The following is a 22,242-nucleotide window of genomic DNA, read 5'->3' as shown; positions in this document are numbered from 1 at the left end:
TCATATCAGTGAAGAGATTGGACATGTACAATTTTGTGAATGTGATCCTTTTACTATTTCATATCAAAAAACTAAAGGAAGTCCAGGGTTTTGGGTATAGAGTGCTCAGTGTTCTGAGTCGCATAAGTAATGGTCCTTGAAATTGCATTAGTCTTTTATTATAAGAAAAAACAGAACATATCAGTTGTAAAGTGTTAAGTCCTTTAGTTTAATGTCATTCATTATCTCTTTTCATTGCAGAAAGTATCTGTAGGGAAATGAAATGTCTTTAGAAATCTTTCATTTGGTACTGAAGATCATTTTAACTGTCCCCCTGTCTCCAGGATGGAAAGAACAAAATAGTTCAATTGCATTAATTTGGGCAAGCGTTTTTTCCTGACCCTCATATTTTGACATCTGATCCTCTATACCCCTTGAAGAAAAGGAATAGAGAGCAACGAAGAGAGGAATCACTGCCCTGTTACCTTTTTTAGTTGCATTGTTTATTGGAGAAGATGTGAACTTATTAGATTCTCCAAGATCTGGCAAACTTGAACTCTTAACTCTGCTGCATGCAGAAGGCAGGAGAACTAAAATGAAAGAAAGAAAAAAAAAAGGTGGAGTGGAGAAGGTAATGAGGAGAAACTGGGAGAAAGAACTGGTGTTTGACAACTCAGATTTTGTTCAGGATTGAACCTGATGGAGATGTGTCTTGTCTCATCTGCAGCCCAGTTAGGACCATTTCATGACTGAGACATGAAAGCCAAGAGTCTCCAACCTACCTTATTATTTCATATTTGCTGCTGAAGGTCACTTCCTGTTTCTGGCATCAGTCTCTGTAGTTTTCTAAAAAAGACCTTCTGAAAACTTTTCCCATGCTAGAGAAGTTCTTCATATAGTCACTCAAAATGATATCTGTGTTTACCTTCAAATATCTCCACAAAAGTTTCTTATCCATAATGTCTAAAAGCAGTTTGACCATGACAAGGCTGTTAATGTGCCTGCCAGATTGCTTGACATTATATCACCGTTTTCTTCTCCACTTTATACTTGTTTCAGCTCTTGTAAACCAATTCTATAATTGTACAGTGCAACCGTAATGTGCATATCAGTGATGTTAAAAGAATGAAAAAAAGTAATCGAGGAAGCATAATCAAGCACATCTTTGTTTCTGATAATGTTCCAATGTTTTAAACAGTAATCCCCTTCCAACACATATGACTTTGGTGTCAGAAATGGAAATTTAGATGAAATAGAGAAACAGTTATGGAGAAGTTAAGAACAAAGGATTATGAACTTAACTCTCTCGAAAGGCTGTCTGACTTTTATTAGATGCTTGCTGTGTTAAAATCTAAAACTTACAAAGCAAGAATGGACCAAGACCATCTAATCTTTACTATTAACTTTGCCATGCAACTGTTGAGTCATCCCTAAGGCTGATTTTTTGTAAGCTTATTCACAATCATGAGGCAAAGTTTGAATTGACAGATTTTGATTTCAACCTGCTTTCCCCTGCTAATGCAGGCTCACAATTGGCATGCTTAAACTACATTCATAGCAGTTACTGTCAAGTTTGAAGATATTATAAGTTTGAGCTTTCTTCTAAAGCAGTGAAATTGCATGAGTTGGATAGAAAACATTGTCTTTTAAGCTTTGGCATAATGTCATTAGGTATTCAGTGACATATAGAAAGAGCCAGCTCTAGTGTCTAAGGGCAAAATGAATGACCACAGTAACTTGAATTCTAAGGCAAAGTAAGTTTTATAACAAACATATGGCATGCTTTGAGTATTTACTGCTGAACAGCTGGTGGAGCTTAGGTGGGCATAAGTATGTCCTGGCCTGCCAGTGAGCTTTTTGTGTTGCTAAGCTGCAGCACGCTGGCTCTGGTGATCTGCAAATACCTTTGCAGCAGTGTCAGAAGCAATCTCACACACACAAAAATCACACAATGGAACATGAAGGGACCCTTGACTGATGAGGATTTTGTTTGGAACCTCCATAACTAAGTTTAAAACTTCACAGTGCTTAGATGAGGTTTGGAGCTTTTTATAAATAATATATGCTTTACTTGCATATTGAACTTTCATGAATCTCAAACCATCATTTTTTTTCTTTACATAACCATGATGTTAATTGAGGTTCTGGTTTTGTTTAAGACTGAGCCTGCCAAATAGTGAACTGTATTTGGATGTTTGGCTTAAAAGTACCCCCTGATACTGCAACTCCTGACACATTGCATTGCTGGAAAAGTTACTTGACTGATTACTGAGAACTGTAGAAATAATACATAATTATTGAATTAATATTTGAATCAAATACTGCTTCCTCTTGCTGTCCAGTTACATAAATTAAGGTTAGAATGTAAGCTGAATATTACTTCTATAACAAGTTCAGAGCAAGATCAAGTTCTAAGGTAGCTGAACTGCTGTATATATATAACCTGAAAATTACATGATAAATTGCTTGATTTCTGTTTCTGATCTCTCGTATTTCTTTTGGACAAACATAGGTCTGCGTGTACCTTTCTGACAGGATATTTTTTTTCTTCCCGATACACAGCTCATGCTAGATACGTGGAATGAATCCATATTTTCAAATATAAAAAATAGACTTCAGGACAGTGCAATGAAGCTAGTTCATGCTGAAAGACTAGGAGAAGCTTTCGACTCTCAGCTCGTTATTGGAGTTCGAGAATCATATGGTATGTCTTGCGCACACTGACCTCTCTTGCCTCCTCGCTTTAATAACTGAATGTTCATCATACAAAGTTGACAGTTGTGGTAGGGCTGGAATGATTATCTCAGCATTTTGGATTGATTTTTTTGGTTGTCGTTGATATGTGATGCCAATTAAATTCTGTTTAAAATCTTTAACATCTAATTGATTTAGCTGTGTATCAGTTACCACAAAATCAGTGTCTTCAAAGAGCAAACTACTTTTAGACTTTTTAGGGTTGCAGGTATAACTTTATGTCTGTGCTGCTTTCTGTGCTGTTTCTGGGTCTTTAGACAGAAATGCTGAACAGGCTGCATCTTGGGATTCCCAGTCTTTGCAAAACGGATCTGTGTATCTGAAACTTCTATGGCATTTCAGTATTGCCTGCTGCTGCCTCAAAGCTCTGCAGCCTGTTGAATTAAACTTGTGGTTAATACTCTCTCAGATGGCTTTACAGATATCCAATTCATTTTTTTTTAAGTGGATTCCATTTAAGGACTTTATTTATTAATTTATTTGTAGCAGGCAAGAGGAAGGTGGAGACTTTTTTCCAAATATTGCAAAGCACTGCAGTAAGCACACTGCATCCCTTGTTGTAAAACAGAAAAATAAAAACCAACTTAAAAAAAAAAGTCTAAAATGAAGACATTGGGATTCTAAGAACAGTGTCTAAGAAAAGCATTTGCTCAGTCACGTGGAGAAATTTTCACTTTATTAGGCATTATGCCAAGCTTTTTCTTTTTTTGTTTTTAATTTTTTCCCCTTTCCAATTTTGCAGTTGTATGTGTATTTCTGTTTACCATGTTTGAATGTCTAAAATGCTGGAGATAAGTGTGTAATTCTTTCCAGTTCCCTATAGTTAACCTAAATGTTTTTGGAGCAAAGACTGGACGATTTTGGTTATCCTTAGGGATCAGAGTGCATTTATAGGATACTACAAATTGTTCAGTGCAACCTTTTAATACAAAACTCACTTTAATGGAAGATGTTTGCTTATTCTTAGCCACGTACATTTTTAAGACTTTAGAGTAAGTTTTAACTTTCTCTTTGCAGTTAACCTTTGTTCTAATCCTGAAGATAAACTTCAAATATATCGGGATAACTTTGAAAAGGCATATTTGGATTCAACAGAGAGATTTTATAGAACACAGGCTCCTTCTTATTTACAACAAAACGGTGTACAGAATTATATGAAATATGTAAGTAAAAATTCTGTTGTAAGGTTGTTCTGAAAGTCCTAGTACTTAAAATGATTGCTTTTCTACTTTTGCACAGGCAGATGCTAAATTAAAAGAGGAAGAGAAAAGAGCACTACGATATTTAGAAACAAGGCGTGAATGTAACTCTGTAGAAGCAGTAAGTATAATGTGTAGAAAAGTTGATGTATTATATTTATATAGTATTATTACATTGCAGTTTTGATTTGTGTGTGTGTGTTACAGTATTATTTGTTAGCAGTAGATTGATTACAAAACTGTTGATTTTATAACTATCCATTATATTTTTTTCTTGCAAAATTCTGTGCTACTTTCCAATCTGGAAATTTACAATTTCTAGAGATGTTTTAATAGTAAATGTAGATCAAAAGTTCAGATTGAAGGGCAGGTTTTTATTTGATTTGAGTTTTATACTTTCATTTTGAGTCAGGTGCTTAACAGTGGATGAGAATGATGTTTGAAAATAGCTGGCCAGTCTAGTAGGTAAAGGGTGTCCTAGTGCTCATTCAGAATACCTGAAAGAGTTATTGCTCCTTGCAGTCAAGAGGAGCAGTAGAAATTTCATTAATGCTGTTCTAGATTTCCTCCTAGGCTGAAATATGGCCATTTAATATAAAGGATACTTTTTCTTTTTTTCCTGCCCCTTCTACCCCTTGAGCAATATTTTACATAGTTCAGATTCTTGAGTAAGATTTAACTGCAGTGAATAGTTCATGATTGTCTGTGTTCAAATTGGTTCAGGAAACAACTAATTTTAAATAAATACCTTTTAAATCTGAATTTTCTGCAGTGGATCAAAATGTATTTTATGTCTTCTGTTAAGCTGTAAATTTAGCACAGATATAAATTGTAACTTATGTAAAGAGGCTGACAAAAGAGAGGTGGTTGTGACATGTACAAACAGTTTCTGCTCTAGATCCAGCCACAGAGTCTTGTTCAAGCCAACCAGCCTTGTCCAAATAGGGTGTGCTGGAATGAGAACGGCTCTGAGCTCTTGGATGTACGCTTGGAAACTAAGTAGGGTAGTTGGTGTTCCAAAAGTGATGGCTTCTTTGAGAGAAAAGAGGCGACAGAAATATTAAGCTCATTACTGGTTTGGAAGAGAGTTTACCACTGCTACATTTTGGAGAAATAACGTTCCCTGTATAGATTTTATTCAAACTACATGTATTTTTATGAATTAGTGAATGAATTAATCATTTTATAGAGCATAGTTTTTGAGAACAGGCTAGATTTTGCGTCGTGGCAAACTTTAGACAGATCAGAGTTTAGTATTCAGATGGCTAAACGAACTAATTCTGTATTTAATATATTTCAGCTAATGGAGTGCTGCGTCAATGCCCTGGTGACATCTTTTAAAGAGACTATTTTAGCTGAATGCCAAGGCATGATCAAACGAAATGAAACAGAAAGTAAGTGAAGCTTAAAGAACAGTGCAGGATGAACTCAGCATTGGCTGCACAAAAATAGATTTGTTTGTAGATATATCAAATTACTGTTTTTAATAGATGGTGGCAGTGTTCCATAGATAAAATATTACTGCATGTGGGCAATTCTAACCCACAAAAAATTACCATCATTGGTTACTGGTTTTTATATCGCTTCTGAAATCTGTATGTACAATACCCTAATTTGAATGACTGGATAGCTTTCATTTTACTTGAAAGAAAATATTATTTTGTGCTCTGTTTTCTTTATTTTTCCTACAACCTATTTTCCTCATGTTGACCAACTCTCGTTTATGTTGCGTGTGCGTTATTTTCTATTTTGATAGTTCAGATCCAAACACTCCCCCTACATTCCACCTCCACTACCCACTGTCCCCTGGAAAAAGAAAGTGAAGCATTTCTTTACAAAGCTGTTTTTCTAAAAAACAAGTATGCATTTTACTTATTCTGATTATTGGTGCAGGACCAATAGGTCAATGAACAAAATCTCTGCAAGTTTTTAATCTGTTTTTATAGCCAGTGTGTCACTGTGAGTATTGCAAGTTAGCTCTGCATGCCTTTTTACAGTTTTCAAAATGTTTTTTTAAACTCTGCTGCCATAATTTGAGAGGTTGGTGTGATTCAAAAGTCTTGTGTTGGCCTTGTATGATAAATTAAACAAGTCATTAAAATGCAATAATTCAAGTAGAGAAATTGAAAAAAATTAAAGCTGAAATCACAGGTTAATTTTTTTTGAAGTCTCAGTATCCTGCAGCCAGGGAATATTTACTAATGTCTGTATGAAATTTTAATTTCTATGCAAATGTGGAAACTTTTTAATGACTTAGAATGGTGTAGAAAATGCTCACTTCTAAAGCTAGCATTTCAGAAAATATTTGACCTCAAAACTATGTCATACTCATCTGTTCATTTAGCAGTGTGATTTCTGGCAGTAGTCCAGAGCTAAATGTAGAAAGCCACCAAACTTCTTATGAGTATATGTTACAGCCTTTGGGAGAATACAGCAGGCTTATTTAAATGCAGAGCTTCAGAAGGGTTCATCTATAGCATCCGAAGCATCTTTCTTTAGAAACTTGTTGAAATATTCACACAGTTCTCTCTTTCCTTATGGCTACGTCTCTGCCCCATGATACTGCCTGGTTGCAAAATACTTCTGTTCAGTACATAAGAACTCAAGCATCTCTTTCAAATATTTTTTTTTCCTCTCCTCCTGTACCTACCAGTGCTGTTTAAAATGTTTTAATGAAGGATGCAGATGCAGATGGTTTAAAATATACTTAGTCTGGAGCTATACATAGTAATAGGTACATCCGATAGTATTCTCTGCTGTACTTTGCTTATGCATGTGGCTTTCTGGTATTATTCGCCCCAAAGTATTTCGTGATGTTTCCTTTATTAAACAGCATGTGACAAAAAAGGGCTGAGTTTTTGGCTGTGAGCAGCACACTACTGTAAAATACTCCGTTACATTAAGCACTTAATATTTACATACCATGCAAAGGAAGGCAGGCACAGTGTTTTCCATCAAGGATGTCGTAACTTGCAAACAGGCTTCAGAATTTGCTTAGTGCGTTTTTGTTTGCTTATAGTATTGGGGATGGGAGGCCTAAATTTTATTCTTGAAGTATTTCATAACAGAAATAAAAAGTAAACTTGACTTTTATGAATACAAAGTGAAAACAGAACTTGTTTAAGTGCCCCAACAACTACAATATGCATTTCTTTTGCTTTCAGTGTCCATAATGTGTTCTGAGAGAAATTCCAGTGGAATACTCCTTTTGGTTTTGTTACTTTGATCTCTGTCTTTGAAGAATCTGGGTGGTTTTTGTTCCTACAGTTTTAGGGATGCACCTGAAGTCTTCCTTTGTCATTATTTATTAGGAGAAATCACTGATTTATTTTTTTTTCTTGAATTATTCATGCCGTCACTGGTTTACAGAAACAGCTGTAGAACCTTTTAATGTCGTTTCCTTTTTTGCACGATCTCTTCCTCCCTTTCACCCTTCTTTAAAGTACAGATGAAAAGATCTAGTAAAAGTTGAGCAAGCTTTTTGGATTTACCCTATGTAATGTATGCTGCCATCACTTACAGTACATGTAAATTGCACTGAGAATACCTCTAACTCTTTTTTTCTTGTTCCTGAAATCCCATTTTTGAGCCCATTGTGAGTTGTCTCTAGCAGCCTTGCAAGATCTTGTTTCCATTCTTTAATTTGCATTGTTACATTCTAAAAGGATTTTTCTCCTTCTGTGCATTGTTTTTCGATTCGGTTCTGCAACAGTTGTTGTGATACAGAAGTTGATAACATCTTTTTCACCCTCTGTGGTGACTGGGTCTTGCAGGTGTTGCTGACAAAAGTGTTGTGGAGAAAACAAAGACAGGGCCTCTGGCTTTTGTCGCCTTTCGCTCTAGATATAATATTGAGGAACAAAGCAAACCTATCAATGTTGTTTTTTTTTTTCTATCAGAAAAAGAATCTGAGTCCACGATCAGTTTGTTCTGCTTGTGATATTATATGTGTAAGCAAATATTACATTGCAATAAATATCTCTTTTTGCCTACAGAAGGATCTCCTTGTGGGACCAGAATTAGGACAGTATTCAAAACATTTTTCCTTTTAAGGGATTATCTGATCTTTACATACTCAGTGTTCCACTTGAGTTATCCCTGGCCGAAATGTTGTATTTGTTTTTATACAGGTCTTTGACTGGTGGTTTTAACAGTATTTGTATCTTTCAGAGTTGCATTTAATGTTTTCACTGATGGATAAAGTTCCGAATGGGATAGAGCCTATGCTAAAAGACTTGGAGGAACATATTGTTAGTGCTGGACTTGCAGATATGGTAGCAGCTGCTGAAACTATTACTACTGTAAGTGTATTGGCTTTTAATAAAATAACAATGTAAAAACAACTTTGCAGAAGTTAAATATTCTTTAATTGTGGGACATACATGTGAATAGAAATAATTTTTGAAGATTTTATGTTTAAACATCAAATTTTGATCCACTGAAAGTTTTAAATATCTTTAGAATTTGTTTTTTATTCCTTACATTTTCAGTTGTAGCTTTAAAACGTGAATCTCATTTGCAGTAAATAAAAGGTTATAAATTGTGTGGCCTACTTATATAGTAGGATTGTGTTAGCGTCTTAAAAAGGCATAATCAATTTTCTCAGAATTCTGACTTCCCGATGAAGTTTGATATTTGTTTTTAATCCGAGAGTGGTTGTTCAGTGTGGAAATGAAAGTTTTTTCCTCATGGTTCTTTTGCAGCTTTTTATCATCTTTTCCTCTGGGTCTAGGAGGTCTGAGTATCTGCAGCAATTAGGACATGCCTTTCACTGGTGCTTGAAAACTTCTTTAAAATTTATAAATTCTTATACAGTATTTGAAAGTTTTTATATATACATATGTATATTTGTATGTTGGAAATACTATCCTGAAAGTCTCTGTTAAGGCTTCGATGCTGTAGAGCTCTTCAGTACAGAGAATAAAGATAAAATGCTCATTCGTAGTGGCTTGAGGATACTACATTATTACAGATTAGGGAATTGCATGTAAGCTCACACTGAATTCTGTGGAGCCTCATTTTTTTATTTGATTTTTACCTCTTTAGGATTCTGAGAAATATGTAGAACAATTGCTCACACTATTTAATCGATTTAGTAAGTTGGTTAAAGAAGCTTTTCAAGATGATCCAAGATTTCTCACTGCAAGAGATAAGGTGTGTATTTCTGCCGATCATTCGGTTTTGGTTTAAGAATTGTTGTAATTCATATTATGATGTCTCTGAAATCCTTGTGCCCATTCACTATTAAATCTAGAAGCTGCTCTAACTCAAGTAAATAGACAGAATGAAATATTGATGAAACTTACTACCGATTAACTTTTAATTTGTGTTGTAGTTGTGCATAAAGTTGCATTGATGTTCAGGTTTGCAATGTTGTAGAGTACGTCTGAAGATGATTTTTGTATTGAGCACCTTAGTATCTGATGCAGTAGTACACAGGGTGTTTCAAAAAGATGAACCCGGTTTGAAACGTATCTCTATCTCTGCAACCATGAACTATCAACTGTCATCTTGATGCTGTCTGCACAGCAGGTGGAGGGAACGTAGAGCATTTATTAAAAGGTTACTAAAACTTGATAGCTCATTAAACCATTTGTAAATTTTTGTGTAGTTGTAATATATTGGAGCCATTTTTTGAAACACCCTGTTTAGAATTTACTACATATTTGGGCGCAGTCTCATTACTTCAGATACACAACCTGCTCCATGCAGTCCCTTCCCAAGTTGTTGCTTAAAGGAAAGTAGTATGTTAATGGAAAAGAGGAAAATGCAAAAGATCAGTTAATGGGAAATTGAGTCATAGGGTTTGAACTTTCAAATTGAACATAAAATCCACAAACTTTGGACTAAGGTAAAAAATCAGATTAATTTCATGTTAGAGTAATCTAAAAATACAGACAAAATCTTTGTGATTTGTATGTTAAAGAAGTAAATTAATAATCTCTAATTATTTTTCAGGCGTACAAAGCAGTTGTGAATGATGCTACAATATTTAAACTTGAATTGCCATTGAAGCAAAAGGGGTAAGCCACATAAACTTCATGTGAATCAAGCTTTTAAAATTGTTAAAGATTGAGCTTCTCTTTTAAAATATCTCTTCAAAATGTAACACTATGTTTAAAAGTGCTTTGTGTTCTTCACTTGATGGAATTTCAGGTTGTTTATCAACCTCTGGTAAGATGCTCTTCACATGGCAGTGATTACTGAATAGCAGCTGGTTTAAACTCAAGTTTGTAGTAGCTTGGGATCTGTTCTTTTATAGTAAGGAGTCAATTTGTTAGCTGAATTAAATAATACTTTCCTGGGTTATTAATTCCAAAACCTGAGTTGTATAACTCTGCCACAACTTCAGCAGAAGTCCTGGGGGAAACAGCAGCAATCTTTATGGTAATAACTGTGGCTGGTGAAGGTGGAACCACCTACATCTTGTGCCAGCTGTGGGTATGACCTGTCTGGGTGTTACATTTTTGTTTCAGTGCAGGATTAACCAGGTTAGTTTAAACACTTTCTAGTAGATTAAGCAGACCTGTGTGACTCAAGAAGAAAAACCGTGCTTACAGTAGCCACTCTGCTAACTCAGCCAAGAGAAGGCACCAGTCAGTTAATTGATAGCATTAATTGATAACATTGAATATGTGATGTGCCACTTGAATAGGAATCTGTATGTATTCAGGTGGTTCGGATTAGTTACATGTAGTTTGTAGCCTGATTTGCTATGGAAACAAAGTTTATGTAGCCAGGCAGCCAGCTTCTCTTTCCAGTTACTTCTCCTTAGGGATGGATGGGTATAAATACCTGCTTAGCATTCTGGTTCTTACTGTGTTTGGTTTTGGACTAATGGTCAGCCTGGACATGGATTAGCCTTGCTGGTTTTTTATTATTGGGGGGACATGTTCACAAAAGACTGGATATGTGCTTTGTATAGATATAGGCAAGGTAGAGATGTTTTTTAGGTAATGTTTTCCTTTCCCCTGGGAGCATCCAAATCAATACCTCATTCACACTGTTTCACTCCTAAAGCTAAACCTGCCTAGTGATTTCTTAGAAACCACCATGATGGCAATGGTCTTCTTTTTAGAATTCTTCTTCCAAGGTCTTTCAAGGCGTCTACAAACACAGCCTGGTTTAAGTAAAATGAAACTTCATTCTGCTTAACTTGTGTTATTAAATTCAACATAAGAATATGGAATTTGGTAATTTGTCATTGCTGTCAGGATCCTGAAGACTCCTCCTCAGAAATACCTGGGAACACATTGATTAAATAATGTCTTGTAATAACCAAAATACTAGACATCTGCTTTTATTCCAAACGGTCTTTAGGAGGGCAGAAGACACTAGCCTGCAAGCTGCTACATGAATTAAAAAGGTTGTCTAAAGAGTTTTAGCACTGTCTACACTAGTTAATGAGAGGGTGAGAGAATGAGCAAGAACGCTGGGTTCCTGAGCATCCCCACAGCTTCTTACCTGCTGTCTGACTCGCTGCCTTTGATTTGGGCTCTAGAGACTGGCAACCAAGGTGGTGCCGTCTGCCTGGAGAAATAGGGATTGGTCCTTGGCACTGTTTTATTCACTAGTCTAGACACAGGTTCAGAATATGACCTTGTGCATGCGTGCCTTGTGAAAAGCCACAGTCTGTCTACTGTAGCAACTTGTTCAACTTTAATCTGTTTTTAATCCCTGGACTGTTAGTTCACTGTTTATATCTGTTAAAAATAATCTTATCCTGTCGGGTTTTGCAGTCTGTAAAATGTAGTGTAGGAGACTGTTCTTGAGACTTTCATTTGAGTATACTGACAAGATGAATGAAGCATTTCACTATAGCATTTGTTACTTCTTTACTGGAACACTTCTTGCCATGCAATATTTAGTTCTTTCAAACTGTAGTTTCAACATAATCCTTCATTGTTGGAGTTCTAAAATTAAAAGGAGTTGGAATGATCAAGCTGTAGAAGCTGTCTCAAAATGTTTGCTAGTATTTATTCTTTCAAGAAGAAAAGGGACTTATCCTTAATTTTTTATTAGTTTAACAAGGATATGAATTCAGTACTGGGATCCTTGCCAAGGGGGTCAGGAAAGAGTGCTCTGTCTTGTTAACAGTGTGACTACTCCAGAATAGCAGGATTCTATACAACTTGAAGATACGTTGTTCTTCTTTTATTTAGTGTTGGATTGAAAACACAGCCTGAATCCAAATGCCCTGAGCTTCTTGCTAATTACTGTGACATGTTGCTAAGAAAAACACCACTAAGCAAAAAACTAACCTCTGAAGAAATTGAAGCAAAGCTTAAAGAAGTGGTACGTTTTTGCTTTCTACTTCCTGATTATTCTGACAAATGAATTTATTTACCTATGTGGGATGAGGCTTTGATCTTCAAAAAGTTAGGTAAAAAAAGTTATGTAACGTGTAATAATAGGGAAAAGAGTTTATTATGCCACCAAGCGTGTGTGTTTAGATCTTGTAAACCATGGAGTGTTTCATGTCTCTGTTTCACTTCACAAAATCAGTATGTTACATTAGTGCCTATATCAGACTGTAATGTATTACAGTAACTGATGTAAGTCTAGAAAATAATGGAGGAGACTTTTACATATGGTGTCAATGCCTTTTCTGATTTAAGAGAAAATTCTCAATGGTTGGCAAATGAAGCAGTTGGAGGTGTGGTATTATCAAAGATTCATAGCTGATGGCTGTGATAGTATTAACACAGTTGCTTTAATGCAACATCAAGTAGCCTTTTCCTCCTTCGTAGTCTGCTGTGGCATTAGATCAGCATTCAAACACTTGTCTGACTGACAGTGCAAATAAATGTATTAAAATCTACTTTTTTGACAGCTTTTGGTACTTAAATATGTACAGAATAAAGATGTTTTCATGCGATATCACAAAGCTCACTTAACAAGACGCCTGATACTAGATATATCAGCTGATAGTGAAATTGAGGAGAATATGGTGGAATGGCTCAGAGTAAGTAGCCTGACATCTTTCTTTCTTTGGTTGTGCCTCTTGCTTGCGGTATTAGTTCCCACTCTTGAACTTAGATATTCTTGCTTAGGTGAGTCCTGTCTTAAATTGCAGGCCACTCAGGACATCTTACACTTCTGTTTTATTGCAATATTTTGTGCAAGTAAAACAGTTTAGCTCTTTTCTAAGAGAAATGTTGATCCTAATAGTGGTAGTGATAGATTTTTAAATCTTTCACATATGATTGTCTGAAGGGTTCATATATTCCATATGCAAATGAGCAAAATGCAGTGTACTTATTGTTTAGGTATGTAAATAATGTGAGATGTGTTCTAATTGTGAAATGTTATGTAGAGAAGAATATTATTTGCATGCCTTAAACATTCCTTCAGTCTCAGAATTCATTGATTCCGTAGTGCATGCGTACCTTCTTCAGCACTTGGATTTCTTTAAAAGAATCATCATATGCCTTTAAGGGATAACTACTGAGGATCTTTGCAAAAAACTGTATATTGCATTGCAGATTAACTGTTATTGTAAGGTGTGTACCTGTGTACTTCAATGGTCTTCATTTTTTGAGTTTCCTATTTAAAAAACAAAAAAGTTTTGTGTTCATAGCTGTCTGTGTCATAGTTTAGCATTCTGTTTGTTTATGCAGGAAGTAGGAATGCCAGCAGACTATGTAAACAAGCTGGCTAGAATGTTCCAGGATATCAAAGTGTCTGAAGACTTGAACCAGGCCTTCAAAGAAATGCACAAAAATAATAAACTTGCTTTACCAGGTATTGTTTTCAAATGATTTGCTGTTTTTCATTTCTCTTAGTGAAAAATAATTCTGTTGAATCTTGAGTTGAAAGTTGTATGGACTGCAGGTTGAACATAGTCTTCAGGGCATTGTTGCTACTACACTGGAAGTGTCTGTAGCCTCTGCTTTCTCTTACAACTGACACCAGAGCTATGTCATTCTTTAAGTTATTGTGGGTTTTCATTATGAGCAATGTTGTACATACAGACTCCCTACTCTTGTAGTTAAATTCCAAGCAGGGGCTTGAATGGGTATCAACCAGGTGAATGCCTGAACTACCTGTTTCTTTTATGCCCTCGTGATTCTTCATGAGTGCCTCCTGCTGCGCTCCTCTGTCTGCCAGCAGGAGAGCCTCATGCATACTATGAAGAGCTTAAATCCCATTTCTGAAATTAGATTTTACTGATGAGAGAGGCTGAGAAACATCCAGTTTTGGACCTGCTACTGCTGCAAACCCTCGAGTAGTGCTTACAAGCATCAGGTCTAAAGCTGCACGAGGGCTTAAGGAGCTCTGCAGAGGCAAGCTAAAAAAACCAGAGATTTCAATCAGTGTTGCTGGCAGAAAGCCAGTGGTGTAGAGTACTGTAATGTTTAAGTAGGTAGACACCCTGCTACTTTCTGAAAATTCAGTCCTCCATAAATATATTCAGAGGAGGAAAAAAGAATGCATTTTGTTTATCTCTCTGTTATACCTGGAGATTCATAGAATCCAATATTGTCTTACAGCTGACTCTGTGAATATTAAAATTTTAAATGCTGGTGCCTGGTCACGAAGTTCTGAAAAAGTGTTTGTCTCACTGCCCACGGAACTAGAAGATCTCATCCCAGAAGTTGAAGAGTTCTATAAAAAGAATCACAGTGGTAGAAAACTGCACTGGCACCACCTCATGTCCAACGGAATTGTAAGCGTATAGTTTTCAGTGTATCAGTCTCAACGACTGTACTTTCTGTGTATTTATAATAGTAAGAAAGTTTGTGATTCAGAAAGGCTTGTAAGTAAAATTGTCATTCTGTTCACAGATAACATTTAAGAATGAGGTTGGCCAGTATGACTTGGAGGTAACAACATTTCAGCTCGCTGTGCTGTTTGCGTGGAACCAAAGACCCAGAGAGAAGATCAGCTTTGAAAATCTTAAACTGGCAACTGAACTCCCTGATGCAGAACTTAGGAGGACTTTATGGGTATTTCCCTTTCTCTTGAAAGAGATTTCTTCTTGATTTTTGTACTTCAAAATACTGGATTAGTATTCTTACAGCACTGTCAGATAACACTTTGAAATGTGAATGGCTTTCTTGCTAATTAATCAGTTGTAATGCTGGCTGCTCTTTGCACTACTCTTGAGCACACACCACCTTTGCATTAACATGTTCTCTCTGCCCAGTATTGTGTAACTTAAGCTTTTGGAAACAGCAAGACCTTTTTGACCATATGCTGCCTAAACACACAGTTATGATTGTGGTTTGTGGAGTGGGACTGATCTAATTCTAGGCAATCAGTGGCACCCAATAAATATATGTTGTTTAAAAATAACTTCAGTTTGCTCCAGCAGACTTTTAATTATTTAGCTCAAGAATAAAGAGAGAAATCGTGTAAATCAGACTTAACACTGCTTCCATAGCCATGAGTTTGTGCGGTTTACTTCTTTGTATGATTTTACTTGTGCTGCCCCATTTCAGAAGGAGATTTGGTAAACTGTGCCCCCTCATTGTTTTTACTAGTATCTTTGTGTTGCCTCTAGCAGCTCCAAACAAGGCTATGTGGTTCCCTCACTACAGTCTGCACAGCAGTGAACTATGTTCTTAAAAAATAATTGTTTCCATTTAGAAAGTCTGGTGTTTTATTTTCATTCTTTCCCCTCCCCTTTTCTCTGTAGTCTCTTGTAGCATTTCCAAAGCTGAAACGTCAGGTTTTATTGTATGAACCTCAAGTCAATTCACCCAAAGACTTTACAGAAGGAACCCTCTTCTCGGTGAACCAGGAGTTCAGTTTAATGTAAGATGATGTTTGAAAAGTAAAATAACAATGTACTATTTTATAATTAAAGGAATTCACTTTAAGTTAACCTTCATCCTTAAAAGTTTTCAAGGTTCAGCTAGACACATGCTTTGCTGCCCTCTCCTCGCTTAATTTTGGCAATAGTGATGCTTCAAGTAGGTGGTTGGGCTAGATGACCTCCAGCTGCCCCTTCAGACAAATGTTTCTATGATTCTGATTTCTGTGAAATTAAATTTCTTAAACATAGGGGTGAGGTGCAAAATTGGAGGCTTCGCTGTCTTCCTGTTGCTAATAAGCCTATGAAATTTTACATGGGAGGGAACAGTATGTAAGCAGAGCACTGGTGCTGTATTGATTATTACACAGAGTTTCAAAAATAGTGTGATAAGTTTAAAAAAAGGAAGTGAAAATGCTTAATAATACGGTATGCTGTCAAAAGCTGGGGTTTTTGGCATGGCTTTCACCAGAGAGTGTCTGTATTGAAGTGAGAGCTGCAGCACTCTTTTACTGGTGCTTTGAAAACCTTCAGAGCATAAGATACTATAAAGAGATAATATCTAAATCATATATACTACATTCAGCATGTTTTACTTTGGGTTTTGCCTCCCTCTGTTATCAGTGATTATGATTAGAACTTGCTGCTTGCTGGCAACCTCAGATTCAGGGCCTCATTCTCAGTACCAGCTGCATATCTGGATTTGTGAAGAGCGAGAGGTGATGAATCTGCTCTCTTGGGGCTTCATTTCTTGCCCAGGGCCATGATGTTTGTTCCTGTCATCAGGATCATGAGCTTTGGGAAGCGAGAGGGCATGGCAGAAGAGACAGTCTGTGCAGAAAGTTTGTGGGTAGCCACTGAAGAATGCCATCAGCTTTTTGCTGTCTTTGTTACAACAGCTGTTATTTGTCTTTTTTTTTCTGCTAGACAGACAGTTCTGATGAAAAACAAGCTAGTCGCGTTTCCTGAACTTTGTTGTAAAAACTTCCTCTAAAGAACCCTAGGCTTATATCGTTAAACTGAAATATATTTCTCTGGAACTTTATTCTTTAAAATAGTACTGGTGATTTTTCAACTTTGGACACTGTCAGTTTCATCTGATGGATTTTTTTAATGATGCTAGTATATTCAGGTTTATTGTGTGGAGACATTGATGTTTGATTTGTCAGCCAGCTATCTGATTCTATGATGCTGTCTCACTACTGCCATGCTAATAGCCTGTAAATATCCGATATGTGATGGTACTCCTTGCTGCTGTCACTTGAGTTTAATAGGAATTCCTTAATTGAAAATGCATTTTGTGCTTATTTTCATACAATACAACTTTTTCAGAAAAAACGCTAAAGTTCAAAAAAGGGGCAAGATAAATTTGATTGGTCGATTGCAACTTACTACAGAGAGAATGCGGGAAGAGGAAAATGAAGGAATAGTCCAGCTAAGAATATTACGAACCCAGGCAAGTAAACTGCCAGAGGAATATACAATCACCTCATTTCTTCTGTTGTATTAATCACTGCTGCTTGCTGCCCACATTTGGGTGTTGATGTATGGAATGAACTCTTTTGAATCCCATTGGAACTTAATTTTGCTATTTGGCTTGGATTCTTTGTGAATACCGGGTTTTGCGTGTGTGTGTATGTGTGCTTGTAGTTATCAGCCTCCTGTTCTGAAGTACCACGTCACTTGTTTTAAAGAGTACAAAGCAGTTTGTAAGCATGTGGTGAAGACATGACAGTGTGGTGGCAGCAGACGGTAAAGTTGACTGACTTGAGCCACCAACATGGACAAACAGTATTGTTGATCTTGAGATCGCTCCAGCTATGCTGTATAAAGAGAGTCATCTCAGAGGTGGATCATGCTTTAGTAATAGCAGTATGACCTGTTAAGAGGCCTTCTCTTTAGAGGGGAAGTTTTTGAGTACGTCTTGGATGTACAAACTGCAGCTTCTGGCTTTGCGGTTGGTTGTCCTTCAGTCAGGTACTCAAGTCAGATCTTTTCAGCTGACAGCTCTAAAAAAATAAAAAATAAAAATGGGGGGGCATCAGAGATCATTACCTACAATGGAATCTCAAAAATCCCATTTTACCTTCAGGTCTCTTCTATCAGTCAGATTAGATTCCAGGCCACGCACATTGTGAATTTTACCATCTGGCTTGACATCTTGGCCATACTTGCAGCAAAAGGATTAGTGCCTGGTTGTATTTATGAAATGAGAACTCCTTGTGAGTTCCAGTTTGACATTAAGCTTGCATTTCATGAGATATTCGCAAGGTATATCACAAGTCACTCTGGAAATGGTGACTTCGGCTCAGAGAGTGAATGAACTTTAGGTTTTAGTGCGTAATTCACACTGAAGAGACAAGATTTAACTGCAGATGCTCCTTTGACCAGACTTGTCTTACATCTCTTGCATCTGGTCAGTGTTTCATTCTTTTCCTTTGTCAGCTTCTTCGTAAAAGCAATTCAATATCTACTTAGGCTAAGAAATGCAACATATATCTGATTTTTGAGGGAAAAAAAATAGATTTCCTTGCTGTCTTGCCTTACCAGGAGCCCCCTATTAATGCTGTGTTCACTTTGTCACCTCACCCAGACATTTCAAAAAAATCTTTCTGTTTCTTTCTTTTCCCCCCCCAGGAGGCTATCATCCAAATAATGAAAATGCGGAAGAAAATTACTAATGCCCAACTTCAGACTGAACTAGTAGAAATATTGAAAAACATGTTCTTGCCACAAAAGAAAATGATAAAAGAGCAAATTGAATGGCTTATAGAGCACAAATATATCAGAAGAGATGAGTCGGATATCAACACCTTCATATATATGGCGTAGTTCAAGGACTCTGCGGGATGCTGAGAACATCAATGGAAGGGTGCTTGGACAGACAGCTACACCAGTTTGTGCTGCAGAAGAACTTGTTTTGACTTTCGTTACATATTAAAATCCCTGCCTTACCGTACAGAGGACTATATTTTGCCAATCTCATTCAGCTAGCATGATGGCATTCCCTTCATGTTGCACACTTTTAACAGCATGCTGTTTTGTGGGAAACTTGCATTCATGAAGAGCCCATTGTGAACTTTTTCAAGTAGATTTGATTTATACCCACCAGGAAGAATACAGGTTTGGGTTTTTAGATGACCAGTACTTGCACAAGGAAAAAATATTCAAATATTCATGCACTGAGGAACTGCTATTAGTTTTGTTTTGGGTTTGGTTGTTTTGTTTTGGTTTTTTAAATGCAATTAGGACTAGAAGTAGCACTTTCACTTTTGTGTTTTGGATCAACAGAGTCATGTACTGTCCGCCTTTGATCCTTTTTAGGTAATAACATTTGAGAGACACAAACACATGCATCACAACTCTTATGTATTTGTTACAGTTAAAACCTGTTGACTAGAGCAGTGCTTCAATCTAGTAACTGGATTTTAATAATTGACACATAAGTGACATAAAAGTAATTCCAAGTCATGGGTGATATTTTTCCTTAAGCAGGAGATCATTGTTTTTAGATTGTTTGCTCTAAACAAGTGGATATACGTTGTTTGTTACCTTATTTGGACGGGTGATTTGCTAAAATCCTTTTTGAGAAGCTAAAGTTTTCTTGAATGATGCTTCATTCTAAATGCAGTTTTCATGGGTGGGTCTCTTATACCAAACAGAAATATTAAGTGTATTTCCTTGTACATTTAATATTTGTATTCTGAATAGTTGACCATATATATCTGAATGCATTAAAGAGTAATTGATGCACAACTCCCCCAGAAAGAAAATAACACCTGAAGATCCCTGTACTAATTCTTCATTGGTAACTTTATGTATACGTGCAAGGTTAACCCAGTTGGACTGGTTTGTTGCGTAGAAGTCAATATCTCTATATGAAAAACAAACCCTCTGTTTTTTATTTTGAAACTGGCGGGGTAGGAATACTATTCTAACGAAAATGGTAAAAAGCCAAGGAAAAATACTTTGTTTAGTGTATGCAGAGAGAGTGCCAAATACGCATCAGGAATTTCAACTTTTTCATGTTACCTCTTCTGTTTTCAATCATCTTAAGTAGTTGTTTGGCACTGCCTGTCTCTCTGCTGCTCTGAAATGTCCCATCATGTACTGGACTGATAACACGAATCACTGGAGCAGGGTGCCTGTCTTGGGATGAAAGGTAAGTTGTGCTTTACACAGTTCTGTATGAATACTCTTCTATAAATGGCAAGTGTGCGATTTTTTTTTTGTAATTAACCAGTTCAAGTATGACATCTAAAGGTCTCATCTTCTTCAATGGTTGAAAGGGGAAGAAGATACAATTAACTTAGTCGAAAAGGAGAACCTTCCAGTAAGTTAGAGGAGTTTTGCTTTCATATGGTTGCAGTACAGTATAAAGGAAGAGTGGTGTAAAAGCAAACTCTGCAAGAACGGCTGTTTGCACCCTCGAACAGGCTGCAGGCTCTGTTACTAACGGAAATGCCGATGTGACTGTCTGAGAACGGTGTGTACTTGGACATTTATTTGAGTAAGAAATTTTTGGTAGTGAGAGTTTAATGAACAAGAGAGAGAGAAATTGCGACCTGGCCAATTACAATTGATTGAAATCCCACAGCTTACGTTACATGCTTTTATTGATACTCAAAAGCAGATGCTGTTTAAAATATTGCATCTTTTATGTTGGGCCTGCGGTGTTGCAATTCAGAATCAAAAGCAAGTGGTGCTCTGTGTAGTTAACCAGTAAAACTATTTGGACAGTAGAAAACAAAGTTCTAATAAAAAACTTTGTGCTGCAAGACTTTCAGTCTTTGTAACTTAAAAGTAATAAATGCTCACTTGGGATAACTGAGGGAAAACACGACAGTCTGAGCACACTCTTTTCAACATTAAAAATTCCAGCCCTTAACCAGAGAAGAACAGGTGTGAAATTGTCGTGCAGAAAGAGCTGCTAAGGGGAGTAATTCTGATTTTGAAGCCATTGATTTAGAATTGAGAGAGATGTTTAAGAGACTGCATCTCAGATACAACTACTTAGAAAGCTCGAGTGTATGTGGAAAGCAACGGGTTGCTGAAAGCTAAGGAGCCGCACATTCCCTCCGCTAATAAATATAAAATAACACAACCTCAATGTTATCTAGCTATTTCTCAACACCCGGGATGCAGAAATATAATTTGTAATGTGGTAATGTGCCTATGACATGGTCATTTTTCTTTAAATATATATCGGAAATGGATGTCGGGTTTTTTATTAAATCTGAGACTCACACCAGCAAATTTGTTCAAGATGCAGAATCACGTTTAGCATCCTTCGTCAGGTCGCTTTCACCAATATGCACTTAAAACTAGTATCACCTGGGGCACAAAGAGATACCTGGGGAGGGTAGACATCTAAATGAAAATGAACTAGTCTTCACTTGCAATATGGCAACAACGCACTTTTAAGGCTGCAATTTTTAGCTATGAATATATATGTCCAAAGACCTACCTTAAAGAGGTGCTGCATCTGAAAAACACGTTGCCACACACACTGCCACGGTGAATAGCTATGGAATGAAATCTGATGTAAAAGGGGGGGGAAATCACTCTTATTGGGTTTAATTTAGAAATACTGTTAAATCTTTCTCTGTCCCAGCAACTTGATGAGGATCTCAGTTTCAATTCTGAAGTCTTCCATTTTCCTCTTCCCACAGTTGGTGTCCCTAGCTTCTAGTCTTACTCATCTATCTTTCGTTTGTTATGACTGTAATGCAATTACATTTCCAAAAGACAATGTGACTTTCTCGTTTTCACCTTTTTAAACTTAATGTTCTGAACATTCACATGTTGCATTTATTTGCATTGGGATGCCATTGTCCTGTAAAGTGCAAATTTTAAAAATACAATTGGCAAAAAGATTTGATAGTTTTACAGAAAGATTTGCTATCTTAAACTCAAACTGTTTTCTATTTTCATCTAAATGACCGGGATGCTATCTTTGTAATTCTTTGAGGTCATATTTGTGAAATAAACAATACATGAAAGCTTTCCTGTCATATACACTATATGTAGTCTGGAGTGTTGAGCAAACTTGAGTTCCTGAGTTGTAATATCTATCTACGTATGGTATTTACAATTTTGAATGTGTGCCACTACCAAGATAATAATGCTGTACAATTTTGAATGGTGGTAGTTTCTGTATGGCAGTCCAGCTGAACTATTTTGATGTACTGCTTAATTTTTGAATTTTATTTTTTAAGTTGTATAATTTATTTTCTTGCAAAATAAAAATGTAATATAAAAGACTACTCATTTAACCAAGGTACTTTGGTGTCTTCCCCTGCAAAATTTTTAAGTTGAATTCAGGTGGTGCTCCTGAAAAAATACCGCTGTATAAAGTTTGCCTGATTCTGAGGCCCAAAGTCTGTTACAGTCCGAGTACTCACAAGAAGACAAAAACCCAAGGGCAAAGATTTCCAGTCCTTCTCTTATTATGATTTTTCAAGTACTTGAGGTAATTTGTAGAGCTATTTAGTCTTCCAAATTCTATTTAAAGATGAGCTTTAGTCTTTCAATTTAAATTTACCAAAGTCT

General features: G+C 36.4%; 1 protein-coding gene across 1 annotated transcript in view; it reads left to right on the top strand.

Annotated features, from left to right (window-relative positions):
- CUL5 (cullin 5) overlaps nt 1-21,956 on the top strand; it is a 32,856-nt gene extending 10,900 nt beyond the window's left edge. The window contains exons 5-19 of the mRNA XM_082068168.1: nt 2,542-2,683; nt 3,751-3,896; nt 3,973-4,053; nt 5,233-5,326; nt 8,103-8,233; nt 8,979-9,086; nt 9,891-9,955; nt 12,095-12,227; nt 12,766-12,897; nt 13,553-13,676; nt 14,426-14,601; nt 14,720-14,881; nt 15,574-15,692; nt 17,023-17,146; nt 18,328-21,956. Coding sequence (XP_081924294.1) covers nt 2,542-2,683; nt 3,751-3,896; nt 3,973-4,053; nt 5,233-5,326; nt 8,103-8,233; nt 8,979-9,086; nt 9,891-9,955; nt 12,095-12,227; nt 12,766-12,897; nt 13,553-13,676; nt 14,426-14,601; nt 14,720-14,881; nt 15,574-15,692; nt 17,023-17,146; nt 18,328-18,522 — 1,932 coding nt within the window. The 3' untranslated portion in view covers nt 18,523-21,956. The remainder of the gene's footprint in view (nt 1-2,541; nt 2,684-3,750; nt 3,897-3,972; nt 4,054-5,232; nt 5,327-8,102; nt 8,234-8,978; nt 9,087-9,890; nt 9,956-12,094; nt 12,228-12,765; nt 12,898-13,552; nt 13,677-14,425; nt 14,602-14,719; nt 14,882-15,573; nt 15,693-17,022; nt 17,147-18,327) is intronic.
- The last annotated feature ends 286 nt before the right edge of the window (nt 21,957-22,242 follow it).

Source organism: Streptopelia decaocto (genome assembly GCF_964273445.1).
Source record: "Streptopelia decaocto genome assembly, chromosome: 1".
Lineage (NCBI taxonomy): Eukaryota > Metazoa > Chordata > Aves > Columbiformes > Columbidae > Streptopelia > Streptopelia decaocto.
The sequence above is the reverse complement of the archived record's forward strand: the minus strand, read 5'-3'. Positions and strand labels throughout refer to the sequence as shown.